The following is a 25,497-nucleotide window of genomic DNA, read 5'->3' as shown; positions in this document are numbered from 1 at the left end:
AAAACTAACCCATCCAAGCCTTTCAAAGAGCCTCAGTTAATCCCCTAGAGAAAACAAACATCTGTGTTAGTGCTTAAAGGATAAGTCCTGGCCCAGGCCCAATAATACAAAGTAAAGAGCAGGTAGGTGAAGAACAGATTGGAAAGCATTTCCTTTGCTTCCAGAACCCCTCAGCTCCAGGGGACTCTCCAGCTCTCAGGTCAGGAATTTCTCTGCCTTCTCATACCTCACAAAACAGTCTGTGGTTTTTCCCCACTTCTAGAACTTTCCCTTGGCCCCCTCTCCCATTCAGTAGGGAAGGTAAATTTTATCTAAGATGCATTCTGGGCAAATGCCCTTTCAGTCCTCTTCCTCGCTCACAAGAGAGATCAATTCCAGGAGAGGCTGGGAGTGTTTGCCTTGAGGATCACAGCTCCGCCCCAGCCTCTGGAGGGGCCCTTACTTTGGGAGAATGAATGAATTTATATCTTGAAAAGGTGGAGAGGAATACAAACGCAGGTGGGGAGCCAGCAGAAGGGGAATGCCAAGGTTCCCTCACGATTCTCTATCTGTTTGCTTTAAACTGAGAAGTTACAAAAGTCATTTGCACCCTGACGTGTTTTGGGCTTCTTTTAATAGGGCAATTTAATCCACTGGGCACAAGCTGTACAGGACACAAGGGTCCATCAACGCTCAGCCACTCACCCCGGCACAGAGACTCACAGAAGGTGGGCTCCCGCAGGCTGAGATGCTGCAGCGCAGAGCAGAGCCCCCGGGAGACCGCTGACTAATCAGGAAACACACACTTCACCAAAGAGCCACCTCTAGAACCCATACACACCCAGCGCACAGCCAAAGGAACTATTTCAGACATTAAGGGCTTTTTTTTTTAATTTTTAAATTTTAAAAAACTCACCTTCACCCCCAAGCCAATAGGACTCTTGCAGAAGGAAGTACCAAGGAAGTGGGGTTCCATAGTCCCCTAAAAATAGACAAATAAAAGTAGCCCCACTTTACCACAGTTCTATAAGATCTGGAATTTACCTATCTGAACCTCAAATTGAAACTATAGATATTTATGGTTATTACACAGCTCTCCACGGGCTACCACAAAGACTGCTCCTTCCAACATGTTTCAACTTAAAAGGTCAATGTTTTTTGAGTGGAACCAGCAACACTAAGACTGATGATCTTGGTTGACATTAGCTTTCCAAGGAGACATTTCACTAAAGAATTAAGTCATGCGCCTCTTCAACAGTTACCAGATAGAAATAATGACAAGGATCGCCAACACTTGTTGGATGCTCTTGCTGTGTCAGGCATTACTGTAAGCGCTTTCCATGTGTTAAATAATTTAACCCTCAAAACAACCCGAGGAGATCGGTAGTGTTATTATTCTTGTGGATAAGGAAGCTGAGGTACACTGACTTTGAATCCTCTGCCCAAGGCCACAGCTAATCAAACAGAGGCGCAGGGATGCCAACATGGTGACCTAGTTCTGACACCACTCATCCTAACCACCCCACCTCCTGGATCTATCTGGGTTTCAAGGAAAAGACTCTCAAATTTCCAGTCCAGTTCTCTTAGCAAGCTTTGTTCCCTATAAAATATTGATCTTGAGAGAACATTGTCTTTGATTATTTAATAGTCATCCTGTGTTTCACGGCCACCACTAGGCCCTAAGCTCCTCAAGGGCAGGCCCGGTCTGTCTTTTCAGACCCTCTTTTCCTAGAACCGGCTGTTGCTCAGTAAATTGCTGTTGATCAAGTTAAAACTCTGGCTTGGCTAAAATAAAGCTCTTGAATTATGCACAAATTTCATTTTCAATCCAATCAATTTTCACTTATTATAGCTCCTCATGGCCCAGTGAGATGGAAAAAAGGGAGGCTGACCAAGGTCAAGCGTATCGCTCAAAGTCACCATTATGGGTTGAATTGTGGCCCCCTCCCACCCTCCAGAAAAGACACACGTTGAGGTCTGTGGTAAAATACAAAATAATTCTTGGCCTTTTTCCCCTGGTTCCTGGCATAGAGCTCCTAAAACCCTTGGAATTTCCTGAGTGATGGGACTACCTTTTATTATTCATAATGAGCCCCTCTCTCAACCTCACCTCAGTTTATGCTAATGAGGTGACCCAGGTGGGGGCCCGAGATAGCTTCAGGATAGGGGCTGGTCACCAGAAACAAACATATGAAGAGAGGATGAGAACTTTCAGCTACAGCACCCCACCTCCAGGGAGGGGAGGGCCTGGAGATTGGGTTAGAAAACTCTTGAACAGCAAGGTTCAGGGAGCTTCCAGGTGGGTGAGCACATCAAGGTGCCGGGAGGGTGATGCCCTGGAGAGGGTTGGGAAGCTCCATGCTTCACCCTTGTGTACCTCCCTCTGTGCATCTCTTCTGTTTGGCTGTTCTGAGCTGTATTCTTCACTCCAAAGCTGTAATTGTAAGTAGACCACTTTCCTGAGTTCTATGAGTTGTTCTGGTGAATCGCTGAACCTGAGAGGGGGTTGTGAGAACCCGTGAATTTGTCGTCAGCTGAACAAAAGCGTGGGTAGCCTGGGTCCCGCATTTGTGGCTGGCATCTTAAGTGGGACCAAGACTGTGGGGTCTGTGCTAATTCCGGGTAATTACTGTCAGAATTTAACTGAACTGCTGGACACCCAGTTGGTGTTAGAGAATTGGTTGAAGACGGAAAAAATGACACATTTGGTATCAGAGTAATATCAAAAAAATAGATACCAGAGTCCTAACTCCGGGTACCTTAGAATGTGGCCTTGTTTGGAAATAGAGTCATTGCTGATGTGATTAGTTAGGTCGAGATTAAGTCACACTGGAGAGGGTAGGCCCCTAATCCAATACGGCCGGTGTCCCTATAAGAAGACGGCCATGTGAAGACAGACACACTGATGGAGAACGCCACGTGAAGGTGACGGGTTAGAGGGATGCATCTACTATCCAAGGAATGCCAAACATTGCTGAAAAACCCCAGAAGCTAGGAAGAGGCAAGAAAGGATCCTCCCCTACAGGTTTCAGAAGGAGCGTGGACCTCCAGCACCTTAATTTTGGACTTCTAGCCTCTAGAACTGTGACACAATAAATTTCTGTTGTTTTAAGCTATCTGTTGTTGGTGGTACTTTGTTACGGCAGCCCGAAGAAACAAATATAGTCACACCGCTAGGATCCAAACCCAGGCCTCCTGACTCAGCCCGGTGATCTTTCTCGTACGCCAGGGCTGTGACGTATTTCTGGCTGCCCTGAGATGACTTGAGAGCTGTGAGACCCGGCCCAGTCTCACTCTCCCCAGCCTGCTTCTGGCCATAGCATGGAGAGCCGGGCCACAGTTGCCACAGAGCAAGGTGGCTGTTGGTTGACTAGGAGACCAGCCAAATGGAGGTGACACTTCTCTACTAGCTACCAGGAAATACTAATTTGAAGGAAAATCTGATTTCTGCAAAGCAAATACAAAACCGTGCAAACAGCAAATTTTGATTCAGGAGCTGGTTTTCCATGCTGCAGACTGATCAGATATTGATTTAGTGTCCACCAAAAGTCAGGCGTGATTCTGGGCACTGAGGCTATCACAGCGAACAAAACAGAACCTGGATCTGCCCTCATGGGCCCATATTCTACTAAGAGGAGAGAGTCAACAAATAAACACATAAAGATACATCATGTCAGATGGCGATTTTTCGAAAATAAAGCACAATAAGGGGACAGGAGCAATGTTTCTTTTATAGGGATAGATCTCTAGATATTTTCAGTCTGGAAAGATCCCAGTGGTAAGGTGATGTTTGAACAGAGACCTGAACAAAGTGAGGAAGCAAGACTGCAGATATGGGAGCGTGGCTATCGGGGTGTGTGTGTGTGTGTGTAAAAGCATGCTCCAGGCAGTTGGAACAGCAGGAGCAAAGATCCTGAGGAGGAAATGTGCTTGCTGTGTTGAAGAACTGTCAGTAAGGAGACTGGTGCGGCTGGAGCAGAGAAACATGGAGAAGAAGGAAAAGACACGAGATGAGGAAGATAGCTGGAGGCCTTAATGAAGCATCTTGTAGGCCAGGTTGGTAGACTGGATTTTACTCTGAACAAGAGGCAAAGCCACTGGAGGGTTTTGAACAGAAGGTTGTCACCATCTGACCTAGATTCTGAAAGGATCTCTCTGAATACAGTGTAGAGAACAGACTGGTAGGAGATGATGACGGGAGGAGGCTTGCACAGGGAAGGTTGTGCAGAAGGTTGTGTAACAAGGGATCAGATTCTGGCTCTGTTTCTAAAGCAGAGTTAACAGCATTCACTAATGGATTTTTGACTCCTGAATTGAAGCCTCAAGTGCTGGTTCTGAGAGCCCAAATTGAAAGAGCTTAGAAAGATTTACACTAGATGAAAGGGGGAGGGCTGGGGATCTGAAGAACCTAATTACCTTTACCCTATGGAGGGGGCCACTTACCTGGAAACACCTGGTCAAGGTACCAGGCAAGCAAGCCATACAGAGCGGCATCGAGGAGCATCATCTTCATGGACATCAGGAAACTGAATTCATCCCCTTCCATGGGACTGTTCCCGATATTGTTCCACTGCAGCCCCAGGCCCTGCTCCTCAAAGCGAGCCAGGTACTCAGTGCCAAACCCAAATGCCACAGGAGACAGCAGACTCTGTAGTGGGGCAAAGAAGACACTCAAGATGAATAGGAGGTCTTTTACCCAACCCAACACACCCAGATGCCCATAAGGTAGGGAGGGGGCCAAAAGAGGGTCTACACCATGTCCCCACATAAGGCTATCCCAGGGAGGGGTTAAGGTAGTCTTCCCACAGGAAGAGAGAATTCTGGGAATCCCTGCTCAGTACCCACCGGGCCACCTCTCACCTGTTCCATAGAATACGTTGTGTAACAGGGAAGACTTATACCACACAGATACTACACCAAGCACCAAAAGTCTTCATGTTCACCTTGTTACCTTTCCCCCTTCTTCCTACCTCTTTCTTAACATCATACAGTTCTTGGTAGAACAAAGAAGCTAACTCGAGCTGCTTTGTGAGAATCCCATTAGAAGAGTCCTTAAATTCTTTTGTGTCCTGGGGCAGGCTAGGGGGCCAGGCAGAGAGGCCAGAAAAGCCTCATATTACATTGAGTATCACCTTTTTCCATCTCTAGACTGAGGACAATCATTTTCTTTGGTTCGCTGTGGAGAGAACAAGTCAACTGACTAGGCGGCATGCAGAAGGGAGTCTAAGGAGGAAGTTCCCCAGCCAAGTCCCCATGAGTGGTCCCTGGCATGGCAGAAAGCACCCAAGGACAAGAAGAGGGATGGGCTAATCCCTCTGCCCATGCCTTGTAGTTCGCAGGACCCAGGGTGGGGTTCAGAGTGTCTTTCTGCAAAAGGAAGGGATTCTCTACCCGTATATTCACAAAAACCGTGTAAAAAATCTCAGCCCAGCCCTGGTCCACACCACCGCCAGAACTACAGCTTCCTAGCAGATCCACACGCCCAAGAGGCTAGCTGTGGCCTCAAAGTACCAACTGTTTACCCACTATACCAACACAGCCCAACTCTGCCCACAGGCTGAGTCATAAGAACTTCTTACCAGCCCATTGTGATTATGTTGGAAAATTGGATGCCCTAAATGGCAGCAATTAATTTCTTATTTAACATGAGAAATAAAAGGCAGACACCCTGGCAGCTCTGCAACCAAATAAGTTTGAGTTGTGAGAACAAGTTAGACCTTAGATCTTCCCCAGTAAGAGGCAGGTGGTAATCATTTCTCAACTCCATTGTACAAAGAACTGTGGAGAGGGAGATTCTGGAGGACGAGGAAAACCACGCCCTACAGGGCCCCGAAGCTGGTTAACGAGAGGGTGGAAATGGCTCATTTGAAATCAATTAGAGAAAAAGACAGTGTTGTTTGGGAATCGTGAACGAAAAGCTCTCTCAGGCAATCCAAAGTCAATTTCTGGAGACCTCTCTTGGCAAGAGATCCTGACTCTGGACTGGCTCATTTCTGCACCCCTTTCTGCATGCATGGTAGAGCACACGAAGACACTTTATCTTTGTAGGGCTGCCCCAATTCAAGTTCTTCTGGAGAGGAACAAAACTTTTAATTCATGGAAACATCTTCTGGACAGAACAGTTAGGAGGCAAGTTCCCTCCCTTCTGAATCTTCTCAAACACTAGGAAAAGAAAGCCAAATGAAATGGGCCCAGCTGTCTTCCTCTTGTGGACACACAAAGGGACCCTGTGCTGAACTGGTTTTCAGGTGCTTCCCAGGGCAGACTAATAAAGCAGGGTTGGTGAGGAGGAACTCTTAGGTTGCTCAGGGTGAAGACAGCTCCCACTTTTGCTCCTGTGCCTTTAAACTCTAGGTCCCTTTGAGCCAAAAGGCAAAGTAGATCCCCTCAAGGGCTGGGCCAGTCCTCTTGGACTGCTACAGACCCCTCAGAGGAAGCACGTCATATGCTAGGGTGAGCCCAAGGTTCCTCACCACAGCCATCTTCAGGTCGGCCGTCATGCGGTCCTGCCAGGCGAAGCAGAGAATGTGCGGCAGGTAGAGAGTGAAGTAGATGATGCCACTACAGGCTGCCGCCAGGCTGGCCCTGGAGAAGAAGGTGCTGAGCAGGAAGCACTGCATGATGGTTGCCGTGGAGAAAGCCAACAGGAACAGGAAGAGGATGAATGGATTGCTGTAATGTAGGATTCTTCCATGCTGAAACCAAAGAGGCCACTTGAGTCAGTAATTTCCACTCACATCCAGGGGCAGCATCCCTCTCAGGGGGTGACCCCTGTGCCGTGATTTCACAGCCTTCAGAAGCCCTCTGCCCCGGAGAGATCTCCCCCACTAGCCTGTTGTTGGTGTCTAAATTTCCACATTTAGAGACAGTGTGTTACATTCTTTTAATTCTTTGGGTGTCATTTTCCCTAGGAGGGTAACACATTAGCCTGCCTATTAGTACTGACTAATTATTATGTGTTAAGTAAACAAATCCTTAACATGTGGGATTAGGGGATTAGTGGGAAGGGGATAGTGTGGAGAAATAAGCCTAGAGCGGGGGAGGAAGATCTGTGGAGGGGGTCTTGAAGCATCAACAGCTCCTGGGATCTACTGAGTGGATAAGGAACAAAAGAGGGAGGTGAGAGACCACCAGAGAAGCTTTAATATTTTCCAGGAGGCCTGACCTGCTGACTCAATCATTTGAACTTGTAATCTAAGATTTGCTGCTCTCATAGGTGAAGCTATCAGTAATTAATCCGCATCATTTAAAATGGATTAGTCCTCCCCATCCATAACATACAAATAAATTTCACAGAACCTGTGGGCAATACTCAGTACCTTTCATATTTAGCAAAGGAGTCATTCACCTTGGCTTTGTAGAAAATAGGACCAAACTTGCTATTGTTAATAAGCGAGCTGCTGCCCAATTACATTACAGGATAAATTGAGATGCTCCAATTGATTAGGCCCTCTTGGTTCTCCTTTGCTATAGGCATCCTATGAGGATTTTCACCCTTTGCGCATAACTCCGAATACATACAGATCATCCTGTTCTTTTCTCAGGAACCCGGGGGTACCACCAGGTTCATCTCTTGAATTGGTTCTGATTAATTGGTAGTGGTGCTGGGGAGCTCGGGTTCCTCTCAGTAGAAAAGAGAGGCCAATTAGCAATATCTGTCATGGGCGTGTGAGGATTGAGTGAACAAATGTGTCACTTCTCTGCTATTGCTGCCATTTCTCCTGCATTCATCTTCTCTTGCCTGTGGGTCACTGACAGAAAAGATTGAAAAATAAAATAGAACAAATGGCAAAGGGAGGTGGAAGAAAGCCAAGCTTAACTGGAACCAAACTTGGAGGAAATCTAAATAAAAGTCCAGATTAGGACTCAAAGCTCCTGACTTTGTGTCAAAGAGCTCTCCACAGCATCCTGGAAAGCTCACTCCTTTTCCTTAATCACACAAAACTCCCTAAAAGTGGCTGAACATGTGGCTTTTGGCTGGAAGAACTTGAAGACGGTTGTTGCTACTCTGAGAAGAATGAAATCAATTTCTTATCCAGCTCAAAGCAAAGTCCCACAAACTTCTAGGGCTATATAATTTCTTATTGACTTAAGGTGGAGATGAAAGTCACTGGGCTCACCCAACAATTTTCTTGGCCTTGTTTTCCTCTAATGACCACTTTTCTTTTTTGTTCTTAATAGCCTGAATAACAATGGAACCTTCCCATTGTCCTAGCTTCCAGCTACTTTCCTGCATAGTTGAGGTGGGAAGGAAGGACGAGGGAAAGATGGGAGTGTCATTCAAAGGAAAATCCTATTTTGGTGTGCAAAGCTCTGTTTCCGTCATTACTGGAACAATGTTCTGGTTCCCACAAGGAGAAACCCCTTTGTGCAAGAAACTTGGTGAACATTCTTTACCTCACGTCCTAAGAGCTTTGAAGTCCTAATGCCCATTCTTAGGAAGGCAAATCTCAATGTCACTTATCTGCAGCAAGTCTCATGTCCACTGCAAGACGTTGTGCATGTTTATGCATTTTGCATAAGTCAGATGCTCATGCTTTGACTCCTTTAATTCTGAGGACACAAAATGCCTTGGTAGTGGGGAAAGGGGCAGACTGAAGCATGGAAAGGGACCCCCTAAAGGAAAAAAAGTTATTCAACTTCTCCGCTCATCTCTGTGGAGCTCTGGGACCCTCGGCATAATTAAATCCGCATCTGGGTTGGGTGAGGTTGAGCAGAATGACCTCTACCTCAGCATTGGTTTTGATAGAGCTTCAGCACAGGGTTTGCCTAAGGCCACAGCTCACTGGATCTCAGTGCAACACTAAAACCAAAACCCTTCAGAGTTAGTACGTTTTATGGCAAAGAGAAGGGGCAGGCGTTGGTTTAACTGGACTCATATTGGTTGGACAGGATATGTGATGGAACATTCTTGGGCCAGGTAGGCAGCAGGTATGGTCGAGCATGGGATGGTACACACTTAGCCAGAGTCTGTGAGTCAGCACAGTATTGTCTAGTGTAAAAGGGCACTTAATACAATGATGGTAAGAGGCAGAACAAGCTTGGTGGCACTATATCAGGAGCTTGCAAAGCCTGAAGTCTAAAGCTTATACAAAATTCCATCAAATAAATATCAAAAACTACCTAAATGTATGTCCCTATCATTCAACAAGTACAAAAGATCATCTACTGTGGAAGAACTAAAAATGAAGGATGGCTGTGTATTACGAAATAATGTTTATTTCCAAGTCTACCTTGCAAGGGAGCTGCGAGTTTGCAGGGGACGGACTTATGCATGCTGTGGCTATAAAAACTCCTATCACTGAGAAAGGATGGACTCCAAATTCCATCCTTTAAAACAGAGAGGTCTTGGAGGTTTTGCAAGTGACAGAATGCTCTTTGTCAAGCCATGAATGGTGTGACCATGAAGGTAATTAATAAATAGTCCAGATCTCCTCTCCTAATACACCGAAGAGGCTCTCTACATTCCTACCCCAGCTGGTGGTTGGGACAACAATCCTAGGAAAACACCCTTTGTACTCATTTCTTCTGTGTTTGGAAAGAGATAACCCTTTGCACATACAATCACCCTGTGCTGGGCTCTGCTAACAGCAGCTTCTCCAGATAGTCCACGGAATGGGGCTGGATGATCTATGCAGACCATGGCTCCCTGGGCAGGAAGTGGGAGCAGGGAAGATGCTATGATTCAGTGGCTCCTGGGGGAAATTTGTCTCTCTGAGTGTTTTCCACCTTGGCTCAAGTGGCCAGGCAGCTACATGTAGCCACCTTGGCTGAAATGGCCAAGCACTACATGTCATGTTATCCTTGATGGCTAGATGACTAATTTAGGCATGAGTTCATTAACAGGAGAAAAAGTGGGAGGAACAAAACTATTCAAAATTTTCTGGACCTCCTCCATCTGGCTTACCATGATGAATATGGTCAGGAGGAAGATGCTCATTGACATGATAGAGAAGCTGTCCAGGAACCAGGTACACCAGATCACTGCATTGGAGACACCCTGATTTTTCAAGGTCTCCTTCAGTCTTAACTCCTTCTCTAAGACGATGCTCTTTACAGTCATGGAGACAGAGTAGATCCAGGCCAGCACCATGAAGATAGGGAAACAGCGGTTCAGGATGATCATAAAACTGAAGCAAGAGGAGAGAAGCAGAATGGCAGAATGCCCTGTACCTGGTAGAGGTGGAGTAAATGTTTGTTGAATAAATGCATTAAGAACAAAGTCCAGGTGGAGGGAAAGGCAGAAAAATCTTCCCTGAGCATTCAATGGGCTTGAATCTTTTAATACATTGCATGTTTGCCCTGAAGGATTACTTTATCTTTAGAGCAAGATGGTAGCTTTTTGGTTAGCCCAGATGAATGCTCTATGAATAACATGTGTAAATAAAATCATACCAGGTATGTTATACAGTATAGACCTTCCTTGTAAGATCTTGCAGGGAAGGACTCAGACTTGATGATGTGGGACGTGAATGGAATAGGCAGGTGCGTGCTAACTGATACTGAAGCCCAAGAGAGTGGACAACAAGAGGAACTGGTGGTGGTTAGATCAATAATTGGGATCCCCGAGAGGGTCAGCCAGTGCAGCACTGTCTGCCCTGGAGGATCAAACTCCAGTTATGCAAGAAGAGTCACAAAATAACTAATCAGTGTGGCACTTTCAGAAGGCAAGTGATCCATCAATAAATCAGTCAGTGATCCAATAGGCATGGACTCCACCAGCCATTTACTGGTGGAGTAGATTCATGGACGTCCAGTCCAGGATGCAGGGTAGATTTGATCCTCTAGAATTACTTTATTGTGAACTTCACACGTGTTTTCCCTGTGCTCGATATACTGGTAAAGCCCTTTGGATTACTATCTATTGAAAACTACTGAGTGTCATAGGAAGGGCCTGCTTCCAGCCTGGGAGAGTTTTCCTCAAGATGGCCCTAGGGAAAGAACTACAAATTCATAAACCCTGCACTTCTGGGACTGGCCACCAGAGGACTCTCCCACATTGAATGGGCAGAATCCCTACTGCCTCCTCAGTCAACCCCAAGTCCCTGACAGTCACTACGATTCTGATCCTAAAAGTGGAACTGGGCTTTTGCCCTTGGCTCTACTTCTCATCTCTGCCTACTGTCTAAACCCAAACCGAACACAGAAGGGCCACTGTTATCTCTTTAGTCTTCCATAGTGCTGAGAAAGGAGAACCAATTGGACTAGGTGTTGAGAGTGGGTTTCCTGTGCCCACACTGGCCTTTATTTTACCATCTTGCCAGCTGGCAGTTTGACTCTTCCTTTCTTCAGGCTGTGTTTCTCTCCTCTTTGAACCCTGCACACACACACACACTATGAAGAACTTCAGTTTTTTTTCTAGGAGTTGAATCCATAAATTGTGAGTCTCTGCCACTGTGCTTGGAGCATTTCTGCTCCAACCACCATGTTCAAGGAGCCCTCTCAGCCCTCTCTTCCTCTGTCCCTCTCTCTACCACTCCCCAAATGCCCATTCAGAAAACAGAAGGCTACTTGCTTAGCTTGCTACTGGCCAAAAAATACACAGGCCTGGGGATGGAGGTGGGCAGGGAGGGAGGGCCTCAGCTCATCCAACACATTCCTCTACCTTTTCACTAAGCATACATCATGGGAATGTTAATTGGGGAAGGAGCTGCATTATTCCAAGGCTCCTAGGAACCGGACCTACTTGCGATGCAGAGTCCTAATTTGCTGATTTGGCAATCATTGGGTAAACAGTCTGACCAGAACCCTTCCACATACCAAACATACTACGTAGTGGAAATGTAAAAAGCCCTTGTCCCCTCCCCCAACCTCACTTCTCTTGCTTTCACCCTTTCCACCCACAACACCAACTGCTTTCTCCCTGCCGCTTCACTTGCCCATCTGGCCCTGCCTGTAGCCTGGGAGAAGCAGGCTCCTCAGTCAGAGCTCCCTTCTCCCCGCTCTGGCCCCAGTTGCTGGGTTTCTGTCCAAAGACATTGAAGCCTGGGGACACCCCCCCCCCCCACCCCGTCCCCACCAACCTGATTAACTTGTCTGGGAGGGGGATTGGGAGCCTCTGACTCACGAGTCATCCACGAAGCAGGGGTAAGGCATCTGCTGGAGGTAGATTCCCACCGGAACCTGCGCCTGGGCCTGGCTCCTCGTGATGCCCTGTTCCACCATATCCTGTAGATAAGCAAACCCTCCCCAGATGTATCGGAAATCTTCCACGGGATCAGCTCGGGGACCAGAATCCCAGTACCTAAGAAGAAGCCAGAGGGAGGGACAAAGGATGCCAATGGGAACAGACAGCTCACTCACACTTCAAAAGCATGGGGTGACTCAGGACTCGCTCTCTTAAAACCTTTCCCCTGATCTTTTCCAAGCTATCTGGTTCTATTTTCTCGTTCACAGTTCTCAATTATGAATGCCAGCCACAACGTGACTTGTAATTGCTTTCATTTAAGGCCTCTACTTTGAGCTTTACAAAACTTCTTATTTCCTCTTATTTAACTTAATTTTATTGATTTATAGGCTGAGTCCAGTCTCAATCCCTTAATCTGTACCAAATGTAATTTCCCAGTGACTTTGGAGAAACCCCATTTGCAGAATCTCTATGTGAAGATAATTCAATACGTGGAGGTTTCTATCTCCAAGGTGCACAAAGGCCAGCCAAGGATAAGGGATGAGTTAAGGGTACGAAGACAGGGTCGCTGAGTTCTCCTGGTCCCACCAAGTGGTGAGTTTGGTTCTTTGATACCAAAGTGTTTCTATGTCTTTCTGAGCGACCCTCTTGTCCTTAGGAGGAGATGGGTGACCTGAGCCCAGAGGAGCCGCCCTCTCCTTGCACATACATTCCTGGGGATGCCCAGGGCCTTCTGAGATTGTCTGAAGCATCACCTGTCTTTGATCTTATTGGTTTTCTCCACCACGTCTATGTCCATCCGGATCTTGTATTTCACGTGGGGTGGTAGGGAGCTGGTCCAGGGATACATGTCAGGGAATACCACGCCAGCCCAGAACCTGTTTTCCTCCAGCAAGGAGAGGGCTCGTTGGGTGAGCTGAATTTCATCATCGTAGCTTTCAAACTTATCCAGGATCAAGCACTGCAGATAATCACAAAGATTGAGAGAGCTTAAGGAACACCAACCTCTAAGACTCAACTGCGAAAAAAGGTAGAGGATACAGGCTCCTGCCCCAGGGGATGGGTCAAATGCAAAGAGTCCTGTAAACTTACTGTCTGCTTAATGCCGGGGTCTGCTGTCAATTTTTCAGTGTGTCTAGATTTGGGGGTGATAGGGGCTTAGAAACTCTGACTTGCTCTCATCCCTGCAGATTTAGTGAGGACCACGCCATCCGGCTGTCCAAACATGCAAGTCGTCAACATGACAAAAATACTCACAGCTCTCCCTCCCCAACATGGGGAGTCAGGGAGTGGGGTCACATCGGATACAGGCTGCTTTGAAGATCAGAAAGCCTGCCGATGAAAGAGTTTCCAAGAGAGAGAAACAGTCCTAGAGTTGAACCTTCCTGCCTCCCTGCAAACACACAGGGATGGCCAGCTGGTGGGCGGAGAATAGGAGGAAGAAAGAAAATAACAGAGCCAAAATGATTCAGTGAGAGAAATTATTTCCAGCTACATTTTTATGATTGATAGGTAATGTGGGTGGAGGAGGAATTTCTTAAGTGTTTTTTCTGCCCCTGGAAGAGAAAAAAATTATCACCCACAAAAGAGCAAGACTAAGAATTCCTTTTAATTTGAATCTCACGGGTTGTCCACTTTTATAGACCTGTTAAAGCATTATATTGTACTCGGATCTGTTTTTTCCTTAATCGCTTGTTCCTATAATACACCAGGGTTATTGTGTTGATGTTTCTTTCTCAGAATGTAACTCACGAGAGGTCAGATGGCCTTGTCGTGATTAATTTGTTCACCGAGTACTTACTGAGAGCCTGCAATGTGCCAAAGCCTGCCTGGCTCCAGGGATACAAGGAGGAAAGATAAAATCTCTTCCTGAAAGAAACTCAGGACCTCATGAGGGAGAGGGTTGGAGTAAACCAACAATCACAATGCAGAATGATGGTCTTCTGATGAAAGCAAGCCCAGGGTAGTCTGAGAGCCCAGGGAGGGACGTAGCTAAGTCTACCTAGAGGATTCTGGGAGGGCTGCCTGGAGGAATAAACTCTCGAGTAGAACGAGGAATTAGCCTATGGGAGGAAAGCAGGAGAAAGGTCAGTTTAGCACAGGGAACAGCACATGTGGTGTCTGGAGACATGCAAGAACAGAGCAGTGGTTCCCATCCTTGGCTGTGCTTTAGAACCACTGGGAGCTTTAAAAAATCAACTACATTCAGGACCAGCTCCAAATGATGAAATCAGATTCTCAACAGGCAGGGCCAGGCCATCAGCATTTTCTCCAGTGTTCCCCAGCTTGTTCCAATGCACAGAGAAGTGCATAGGTGAACAGAGGTGGGTAGTGAGAGATGAGCCCTAGGAAGATGGGCGGGGACCAGGTCAGCTGCCCTGCTAGACCAATCAATGGGCGGATTCCTGGGACAGGGTGCTTTCTGTGCTAAAACTAGGAGTGTTCTGGGCAAACCCTAAAAAGTCATAAGGAACCATTGCAGAATTTTAAGCAAGGATATGTTGTAGGGGATCAGATCGTGTTTCTGAAAGATCACTGGTGGGGAAAATGGGGAAGCAGGACAAGTGTCAATGCAACATAGGCTTCAAGGAACAGAGTCACTCTCACACACAGCTTGTGAGTTGCCGGGATTCCTCCTTTTACCGAAGAGGAAACTGAACGGGAAGACACCTGCCAGAAGTCACGCAGCTAGAAAGTGGCAGACCCTGGATTCCTGCCTCACTTCCCAACTCCAGGCCCAGACTTCTTCCCCCACCTCAGGAGCCACAGGAACAGCGCCATCCACAGGCCTTACGGCTGCTCACAACGGTCTTCTAAAGCAGGAGAGCACAGTTATTATTGATCATCACTTTGCAGTCCAGGAAATTCAGACTCACAGGAGCTGAGAAACTTCCCTCAGTGGCAGAGTGGGTGCCACGCTCCAGTTCATTGGATCCCACAACGATTACCAGGAGAAATAAAGAAGCGAAAAAGGTGGACAGATCGTAAGGGCCGACCAGAGCCCCAAGCTCCCTCCACACTAGTAAGAGGCAGGCAAACCCAACTCATTCACGGAAAACCCCTCCCTGCTGAATCTCACCCGGGGCGTCAGAGGGCGAAGCAGAAGCCTCTTTTTACGTAGGAGCTGAATTTGAACAACAAAGTGCAGCAAACCCAGCCTCCCCTGGGCCTTCTGATCTCAACTGTCCCCCCTCAGGCTCCACGTCCAGGAGCAGGCCCCATGGAACGTTCTCAGTCTTTTAGATAAAAAGAAAGAAAACAGGAAGCTGTTAGCTTTCCAGCTGATATGGGAAAGAAGTACACAGGTAATGAGAAAATCTGGAGCGTCAAGGCTTGAGCAACACCATACTAAGAAGACAGTGATTTTTAAAGGCAATGGAAATGATATTTCTTTAAGAAATACCAGTAAGTATAGTCACACATCTAGAGTTAAGGGAAATGGAAAATTCTCTTCAGTCAGCTATCCTTTTGCAACACGGATTGTCTGGCCTAACTCTGGCCGATCCTTAAAAGAGATGAAGGACTTAAGTACCTCATGACACCAAAAGTCTTCAATAAATGTTCATTTTTTTCTGGACGGAAATAATGTAGGGTTTGCTATTTTAAGATTTTTTTTTTTTTGTAGGTAATCTAATATATAGACTTTCACGATAGTCCAAGACCAAGGGCCTGGCTTCCAGTGTTTGTCAGTACTTAACAACACTGCTATGGGGACAGAGAATTGGCAGCCTGCTGCTTGGACAAGGAGGCATCAGAACTGAACAGCTAGAGTACAGAAAAAAAAGAAAGCCAGCACATTTAAGTTTCCTTTAGGAAATTCAACATTCTACCAAGATGAGTAATAAAATAATTTCACTTTTTAAAATCAGTTTGGCAAGTTTAGGACTGTATATATATAATTTTAGTATTGGTAATTAAAGTGAATTTGAAATTAAATTTCTAAAATGAAAAGCAAAAGTATTTTGAGAGATGGAAATTCTCCTTTCTAGTTTCTTTTAGCTGTGGTACATTGTGACACACACAGAATTCTACCAACTCACTCACGGCATCACAGAGCATTTGGAAAGAAGGAGTCATAGAAGTCATGTGGTCTGAGGTCCTTGCTTTACTGGTGAGGAGACTGGCATCGAGGGGCAAAGAGCCTTGCCCAAGGTCAATACAGATCAGAAGCAGAACCCAAATCCATGTCTTCAAGTGTCAAGCCTGAAGGGTGGTGCTATTCCCACATATTGCTCTAAGAGTAAGCCACACTCCAGCCACAAAGTCAGGGCAACAGAATTCTTGAACAAGTTCTCTTGCCTCTGTCCAGTAGAGCAGCACTGTCCAACAGAACTTTCTGCGGTGATGGAAACGTTCTACATCTGCCCTATCCGATATGGTAGCCAGTAACCACATATGGCTATTCACCACTTGAAATGTGGCCAGTGCATCTGAGGCACTCAAGTTTTCACTCTAATTTATTTCAATTTACATAGCCACCTGTGGCCGCTGGTTACTGCATTGGTCAGCACAGCTCTAGAGACAGTAAATTCCTCAAGGCCGGGGGCCATGTCTTGTTCATTGCGGTCTCTGGAAGAGTATTTTCTCTTGAAAGGGACTCAGTAAGTATTTACTGAATTGAAGTGATTTAAATTTAGAAATCTCAAATGCTGCAAGAAATATAGCTTTACTACTCTGTGTGTTTTGAACATAATCTGGTACATTCCGGATTCAGATGATAAACCAGGAGAAATTAGTTAAAAGTGAATTTTTGGTATAATGCTAATGAGAGTATAACTCTCATTGAAGCAAAAAAGCTAATAAAAACAAATACATTTTAATAATGTGACTTTCGGAGCTATCTAACCCATTCTCCTTGAACTCTCCTTTCATTTCTTAAAGGGAAATCTACACTGGAATAAGCAGCTCATGTTTTCAGTGACATTGTTGGGTCCTGCAATGACATGGGCTCCATCCTGGCTGTTCCATCAGGCAGCTGAATCACAGTCATGTTTCCTGCGTCCCCCTAGTTTGGTACCTGATACTTCCTGGAAAAACAAAACTTGCAAGGTTCTTAAACACTCATTTCTACCCTGAAACATCAGACCCATTTTCAAGGTTGGGCTATTGCCCCATCTTGGATAATGATATAGGGTAATGTTTAAGAGACAAAGGGCCCTGAATGCCATCCCCACTCTGCTGTTTCCTAACTGTGCGGCCTCTGTTTCCCTATCTGCAAAACTGATAGGTGCCCTGCCTCATCGGTGTGTTCTAAGGATCACACAGCAGTGTTTGGGAATGGCCAGCCATTGCCTCCTGATATGAATACAAGCTGATGCTTATGGAAGGCTTACTGTGTGCCCAAAACTGGTCCAAAGGTTTTGCTCGTATTAACCCTTTGAATGCTCACAATCGCCTTATGAAGTCAGTTACGATTATTCTTCCGAGCTCACTTACAAAGCAGAATGAGGCAAATTTCCTCTGCAGAGTACCTGTTTGAACCACGTAGGTCTCACAAATAAGGAGGACTCAGTAAATACCATTCTTATTACTGTTTTTGCTAAATATCTTGAAAGTCAACAGAAGCTAGTGGCTTTTAATCCCCTGCCAGGTTACTATTCATGACAGCTAGTTATCCAGGGAGGTAGGCAGTTATTTTCTTTGAATCATATAGCTGGGAACACAAGCCATCCTGAGCTGATCCACAGCACCTCATCTGGTTAGGACAATGCTTTGCACAGAAGCCAAAGCCCTGTGTCCCACCTGGACAATGGGGATGGGGGCGGGTGGATCCCAACCCACTGGTGTTCGACAGTTGCTCATTGGCTATTAGGTGAAAGTCAGACAACTCTACCCAGAAGAAGCTCTGATGAAGCTAATCCAGAATGTCATCCTTACCAAATGTACCTGAGGTCAAGACAGAGCAATTGTGGAAGCTGCTTTGAACGTGAGCCGAAGTCCCTGGGTCATCCTCTGAGGTATGACCACGATGTACCCTTGCATTCTCTTGCAGAGGCCACCTGCCTCACAGCAAGTGGCCTCATTCCCTGCTGGTACTTGCTCTGATCCCTGAAGTTAAAATCTTGGCTAATGGCCATGTATATTCATGCGAGTGTGTGCATGAGTGTGTTGGGAGAAAAAGATGAATGACTAAACCCTTAGCCAAGGTCATTGATTTTGACATATTCGGTCTGGTCTGATTAGTTTGCAAGTTAAAACATAGTAGGTTCTAACGAGGCTGAGGCCATGGAGTCTACCTATAAAAGCTATTTGTTTCCGCACAGAGAGAAACTGTGTGGTGATGGATATTAGGGAAGAATGGAAGTAGATAAGAACTGACCAGTGTAGGGAGCTCTACATAAAGATAGCACCACTGCTGGGAAAAGAATTCAAAGGGCATCTTCAGCGAATAAAAAGACAGTGTCTTATGGCCTCAGAGGCAGATTCTGGGCAAATGTTGCAGCCAGAGTCCAGAATCTCAATGAGAACCATTATAAATGCCCTATGATGGCCAAGGGCGGTAAAGCAAGCAAAGGGGTTTCCTTGTCACTTTCAGCTCCCAACTGCTATAGCGAAACCCAGCGGTAGGGCCACCACCATTTGAAGTCCACACAAGTCCTAAGACTCCTTGTCTGTTGTTTGCAGAGAGTCACCAGGAAGCAGAGTTCGCCCTGGCGGAAGAGGTTCGCGCCCTGTCCAGGGCAGGCAGCTGGGTTCAGGACCTCTCGAGAATGTGGGCATTTGTTTACACAGCTAAATCAAACACCACCTTGGAGGAGAAGCCGCAGTAGCAGCTGGCTTCCTCCTCCAACTGAGACCTCTCCAGCTCTGATTCAAACACTTTAAGCAATAGATAAATTAAATTATCTATTAAGTGGGAAATGTTTTCCAGTCAAGGCAAAGAAAGGAAGAAAATCTCTCTTTGCGTTTGATCCTGATAATCAAAGGGGACCAGCACCCAGTGCTGACATTTTTGACTAATACGCTCAGGACGTGTCTGCGGTGAGTCTCCAGGGAGAGGGGGCGCTGCGCCCCTAGAAAAGTTGGCTCTATAATCCGGCCTCATATCTTTAGCTTCCAAACTCAGCCTGAGAACAAAGCAGCTGATGAATGCCAATGGAGGCCTGAAGTGGTCCTGCTGGTGTTAATGTGGACACCTGGGGTTCCTTTTGAAAAACGCCAATGGCTGTGGGCAAACATCCCAGAACGAATTTCCTGGCAGATCTAGACTGTAACACTCAAGATTCATTTCACACCACATGGAAAAAGCCACTGGATAAAACAGTTTGGGGCTGTTTGAGTTGGTTGGGATGGTGGGGTCGAGGCCCGAGGTGCTGTAATAAATTTTAGCTAACACATTGGGCACTGTGAACAGACATCTGAATCGTTCACCCACAGAGTGAGGAAATGTGCCACGACCGGAAAACAAAGGGACAGGAAACGCACAGCTGTTAAAAAATGTCCACTTCTGAAATAAATAAACACAATAATGAAACAAATAAAAAGGTCAAGTTGGAACACAAAGCCTCACACAGGGACAAAGCTACCAGGTAATGCTTCCTATTTGGTCGGGTCCAAGGGGAGACAGAAGAGCCTGGCTGACGACTTCAGGGTATGTTTGCTCTCAAAGATTTCTCGTTTAATCATTCCAACAACTTTGGGAGGTGGATGTCACTATATTCAAAATTTTTAATAATCAACAGAACCGGGCACGGACCCATCAGAGCATACTTGGTCACAAACACCCAGTTCAGCCATACCAGTGAACATGGCCCAAACTGTAGCTCAGTTTATCAGCCTTATTTTTCATGCAATGGAACAGCAATGTTGCCCCAAATCACAGAGCCCATAAAAAAGTGTAGAGATGGTGTCCCATTGCCTACAGGATGAAGCTGCTATAAGCCAGGCCAGCTGAGCTTTCTAGTCTCATCTCTGGACACGACTGCCCCTCCCCTAGCCCACTCACTCTCTGATGCTACAGCCCCACCCCTCCCCAGATGACCTGCCTCTCTGAGATTGGCTTCCAGGTTTCCACCTCTGCACTTTGTGCTCTTCCTTCTGCCTGAAACTGTCCTTCTGCCTTGCTTAGGTGGCAAATTCGATCTTTAAGGCCCAGTATAAATGTATTTTCAGTTCTAATTTGACATGTGTGGGTGTCTACTTTATGCCACTGCAGCTCCACCAAAGTGAATTGGGAAAACAAAAGATGAATAAGGCAGAGTTCTGGCCCTTAGGGGATTCAGGTCTATGGGGGTGGTGAGGTATATGAACAAAGAATTATCAAGGGCTACGATGGAGGGCATAGAGTGCGTAGAATAAGGCCTAAAACACGAGAGAGCTGAGTCCTGAAGCTGGGGGAGGGGTCTCAGGAGGAGGGGAGGGGTCAGCCTGTAGAAGTTGGGAGGCCTGGGAAAGCATGCCGTCCCATATCATGTGGAAGAATCGTGAAGGGGCTAGACTGGGATGGACTTCACCGTTACAGCAATGAGGGGTCACTGCTTTAGGCGGGTATGTCATGGTGGGATTGGAGTTTTAGAAAGAACTTGCTGGAGGCAATGTGGGAGCTGAACAGAAGCAGCGAGACTGGAGGCCCAGAAACCAGCTCAGAGAGATGATACAGGCCTCTGTAAACAGAGGAGAGAGGAAGAAGGAGGGATTTTGGAGATAATTTGGAGGAAGAATTGGCAATCCTTGGAGGATCTGTGACATTTTGAGTTTCGATTGGTGCAACTTGTTACCACTCCATCAGACTGAATGGACAACAGTCCTAGCAGTCTTGGAGATACCACTGCTTTGGCGTGATTTAATGACATGCTTATCTCTTCCAATCGAATGTGAGCTTCTAGGGGTTGGGGATTAACTGTATTTATTCAGATGTAGATAGTTCAATACATGCAAATATGTGAATGACAATGAGCTCAAATCTTTTTAGTTTCCCACTCTAAGTCTAATTATTTTCAAGCAGAAAAGACCCAATCAGAACAATGTCTGTTATCCTTAATATTACAAAACAATTGCTGCCTTCATCCAACTTATCATGTAATTTATCCAAACAATACTTACCGAGCCCCTGCTAAAGTGCCCCTCATATTATAGGAGAAAGAACTCCCTCATCAGAGCCAACAGGTCTGGATTAGAATTCTGGATCCCCTGCTTGTGTGCTGTGGGATGTTAGGCAAGTGAGTTTTTAATTCTATAAAAGGATAACAATTACGCCTCCTGGGCAAATAGTCAGGAGCGTTGCCTGAGACGACGCGTAAGTGTCCGGCACAGGGGCTGGCTCATAGCAGGCTCAAGTACAAGTCCCTTCCCTCCACGCATGACCCCCGCTCACCTCCACCTGCGATCTCCTTCCTCAGCCCTTTTCTATGTTTCTGAGAGACTGATGAGGCATAAAACAAGGTCATTGCCCATGAGTTGCTTGTGATCCAGTTCATGGTTCTTGACATAATATTGCTCTCATGGTATAGACTTCTGTGCTTGGGGAAGAGTTCACCCTAGCCTCCCAGTGCGCTTCTGGAGTCAATGAATCAACAGCAGAAAGCAACAGGACAGATATTCCGCAAATATCTATACATCTGATTCTAAAGACATTACATGATCAGTCACTTTATCTTCCCAATCCTATTTTTTTTCAGGCCACCATGAAAAATATGCTCCCTGAGCACATTCTGATTGGGTGGTAGTGACATGTGGCCAGGAGCATGCAAGGTACAGAGGAAAAGTAGTCCCCAAAATCCCACTACTGATAATTCATCAACAAGATAATCACCATGTAGATAGCAAAGAGTTATGCACATATATTGACTGTGGTGACAGCAGAGCAAAGAGGAGTTAATGAATACATGTTTTTTCAAGACTTAGGGAAGGGCAGCTATGACTGGTTAGAGGACAATTTTATGCCTTGATTGGAGGCATTTTCACATTAAATTTTGGCTGAATTCAGCTTCCTCATGTGAAATTCAAGACCTGAAATTCAAATATACTATGACATTAAAATACAGCGTGAACTCTAGATAGTATTCTGTCTGTACCAGGGCTAAGCTTTCACTAAACAAAGAAATCAAAGGGGAGGAGCATGTATTTTTTTTAACCAAAGCATAATCAGAGGAATAATTTATTAACTTTTCTAATTGCGGTTTTCTCCAGAAGAAAAATATATGTGAATAAGACATATAAATTCTGACTATGAAACTGCACATGTACCAGCTTCAGATATTTACCTACATGAAGGCTCATTTGCCCTCAGTCTCTTTAGATTTGGAGAAGAGGCTGATGAGAAGGCCTGCAGACATGAATCTCCACATGTTAGAGACATGAGGCTTCCGAAATGTCACTGTCACCCATCTCCCTAGTCCACTGCCCACCTTCTGACCAGGGGGTCTGCCTTCCTTTCTTTTTTTTTTGAGGAAGATTAGCTTTGAGCTAACGTCCACCACCAACCCTTCTCTTTTTTTGCTGAGGAAGACTGGCCCTGAGCTCACATCCGTGCCCATCTTCCTCTACTTTATATGTGGGACACCTACCACAGCATGGCTTGACAAGCGGTGTATAGGTCTGCACCTAGGATCTGAACCGGTGAACCCCGGGCTGCTGAAGTGGAACGTGTGAACTTAACCATTGCACTGCCGGGCCTGCCCTGGGGTCTGCCTTTCATTCATTTCTTTACTTTTCCCTGCTAAGGGCAGGGGATCAGGGGAACGACAGAATGTGACTATGGGATGAATGAGATTGTAGAAGATCCTTTTTTTTTTAGGAGGTACTCTAAGGACAAGAGAATTTCCAGAGCCACTGGACCATCGTCCACAGAAGTATCAGAATGGCACCCAGAACCATCCTCCCGAACCTTCAGGAATGGTCTGACATTTCTGATTCTAAGCCAATTCACTAAGGTTAATATGAAGAGTAGCTTCATAGTCCCTGGTTAATGTTTACACAAAGTTTTTGAGTCTGAGAAAATGGTACATTCCTTACTTGGTCTGTGGTTCAGGGGTAGACATCCAGGTGGTTTATAGTTAGAGCTGCCATGCATCAAACGTCTCTACTCTGCACTCAGCCCTCTCCCATTTCATCCTCACACCCACCTGGAAAGGAGAGCACCCCCAACAGATGAGGAACCCAAAGCTGAGCATTTACACACACCCCTAACTCATCAATGGCATGAACACGCTGACTGCTCTGCACACTTCTCTCAGATGTCCTCAACAACAACTCTATGTGGTCTGCCGTGTTATTATCTGGATTTTAAAGATAAGAAAATGGAGCCTTAGCAGGTAAAGTGACCTTCTCAGAGTGACACAGCTCATAAGGAGCAGAGATCTAGGCTCATTTGTCCTCACGGGATGGGTGTGAAGGTTCCACAAGCAGTAGCCTAACACGGCATCCAAGTGACCTGGCGAGGCAGCTCCAGGCAGTGGGACACTCTCCAGGCTACTCAGTGGAATGTCCAGTGACTAAGGCCTCACCCCAAGCAGAGGAGAAGGGGATTTAGCCCTTTTATTAGTTGAAGAAAAAACTTATTGTATTACTCTCTGTTCCTATAAAGACAAAAGGCTTAAAGGTCTTTGCTCTTAGTTCTCGGAGCTTCTGTTATTGTTCAATGTCACATTTGGGTGCCACATTGACCTAGATTGGCATGCTTTTCATTTTAAAGAGTGTTTTTGCTTAATTTTCCTGAAATGATTCCCCCCCCACTGTTTTGGAATAGTCAGGGAAGTAGGCATAGAGGCTGGCCCAGGAGGAAGTTCTCAGATCTCTCTGATATCGTCGTGCTGCTGAAAAGGAGAGCTCCAGTTAAGGCTTAAACAGCCCGTGAAGGAACCTCCTTGCTGCTCTGTCCTGGGGAGACCCTTAGAGCCATTGGGGAGGGGTTTTCACACTCTATCTGCTACTGAGTTGTCCTAAGGATGGGAGCTGCGGGGTCTCCAAGATTCCTCCAGACTTTCCAAAACACAGGAACAAAAGAAGAAAATTCCAGGACCAATTGCAATGATTGGTTTCTTCCTCACTGCCCATTTCCCCTCCCACCTTCTGCCTTCAGGTCATCACCCTCTTGCTTTCCATCCTCCTCCCCTCCAAGGGCAGGAAGATCAGAAACCTCATCATAATCACCTGCTGGGCCCCTGCCACCATCAAAACCCCTCTTAGGAATGCCTGGGGGAGGCCACTGACCTGTGGCCACCGTGGCCTTTGCTTAGAAGCATCTGGCTGGGCTAACAGGATTGTGAGGTCCTCAGGAAGTCGTGGTGGCTGAGGCAGGAGGTAATTAGCTGCTTCATAACCCCTAGAGGAGTGTCAGGAGCAGCTCAAGGGCCTGATTTCGCTAGCGCCACTCTCTTCCTCCTAAACAATAGTTTTTGTTTGTTTGTATTTTGTTAAAAAGTTAATATTTAAGTGCTTACTATATGCCAGGCACTATTCCAAGTGCTCTGCATGAATCACTCAGTTCATTTTCATAACAAGCTTATTAGGTAAGTACGATTAATATTTCCATTTTACAGATGCAGAAACTGGGGCCTACCTAGCAGGGATTTGAACCCAGGCAGACTGGCTCCAGAGACTGGATTCTTAACCATTTAAGCAGTGAAAATATACTAAGTATTTGTTGCATGCCTGGTGCAACAGTAAGCACAATCCATATGGAAAAAATAATCCTTCAAGAAAATAAGATCTTTATGTCACCATGCAAATGTCAAGTCAGACAAAAGACAAGAAATATTCGTTATTACTGATAGTGCCTTGCAAAAACATTGTGAGAACTGCTGAACTCCACTCTGCCAGAATAAAGGAATAGAGCCCCTCTCCATCCCTCCGAGAGTCCTGCCTGTAATTGTAACCACAGTGGTGGATGGTGGTGGGCATGGCCAGGGATGGGGACTTAGGTGGTAGAGGCACTGTGAGAGGAAGGCCATGTCAACTGAGTAACTGTACAAGGGGACTCCAAGGCCCCACCAATCCAATAGGTCTGTAAATATACAGATTACCGGACCTCTTCCCTGGGAATTCTCAGTCTGTCAGTCTGGACTGGTGTCCAGGAATCTGTTTTGTAAAAAGCACCCAAGGTCATTCTTGCCTTCAGACAAGTTGGGAATCGCTTTGCAAAGACCTGAACTTTGGTGGTGCTGCTGCCACACCTGGCCCCTTCTGAAGCCACCTAGGGAGTCTGTGCGGCCACTGCCATGGCTCTGGAGAGGGAGCGTCACACAGTCTGGGGAAATTCTGGTGGCACCAAGGGCAGCTGTTAGGTGTCACAGACAGGATGCAGATCTTGAGTGCCTGTATTCAGAGCCTGCCCTTCTGACTCCTCTATTGCCTCTGTCTGTGTGACGGGATCTTATTCAACCTCTTTAAGCCTCAGCGTCTGTATCTGTAAAATGGGAACGATAACAGTGCACACCTCATGGAGCTATTGT

At 46.1% G+C, this 25,497-nt stretch overlaps 1 protein-coding gene across 1 annotated transcript in view; it reads right to left on the bottom strand.

Annotated features, from left to right (window-relative positions):
* Positions 1–25,497, bottom strand: part of ABCA4 (ATP binding cassette subfamily A member 4) — a 130,644-nt gene that overhangs the window by 62,200 nt on the left and 42,947 nt on the right. The window contains exons 12-17 of the mRNA XM_005610408.4: positions 12,862–13,067; positions 12,047–12,223; positions 9,887–10,109; positions 6,453–6,674; positions 4,423–4,627; positions 896–961 (exon numbers count right to left, since the gene is read on the bottom strand). Of these exons, the coding sequence (XP_005610465.3) occupies positions 896–961; positions 4,423–4,627; positions 6,453–6,674; positions 9,887–10,109; positions 12,047–12,223; positions 12,862–13,067 (1,099 nt within the window). The remainder of the gene's footprint in view (positions 1–895; positions 962–4,422; positions 4,628–6,452; positions 6,675–9,886; positions 10,110–12,046; positions 12,224–12,861; positions 13,068–25,497) is intronic.

This window comes from Equus caballus, chromosome 5 (assembly GCF_041296265.1).
Source record: "Equus caballus isolate H_3958 breed thoroughbred chromosome 5, TB-T2T, whole genome shotgun sequence".
Taxonomy (NCBI): Eukaryota; Metazoa; Chordata; class Mammalia; order Perissodactyla; family Equidae; genus Equus; species Equus caballus.
The sequence above is the reverse complement of the archived record's forward strand: the minus strand, read 5'-3'. Positions and strand labels throughout refer to the sequence as shown.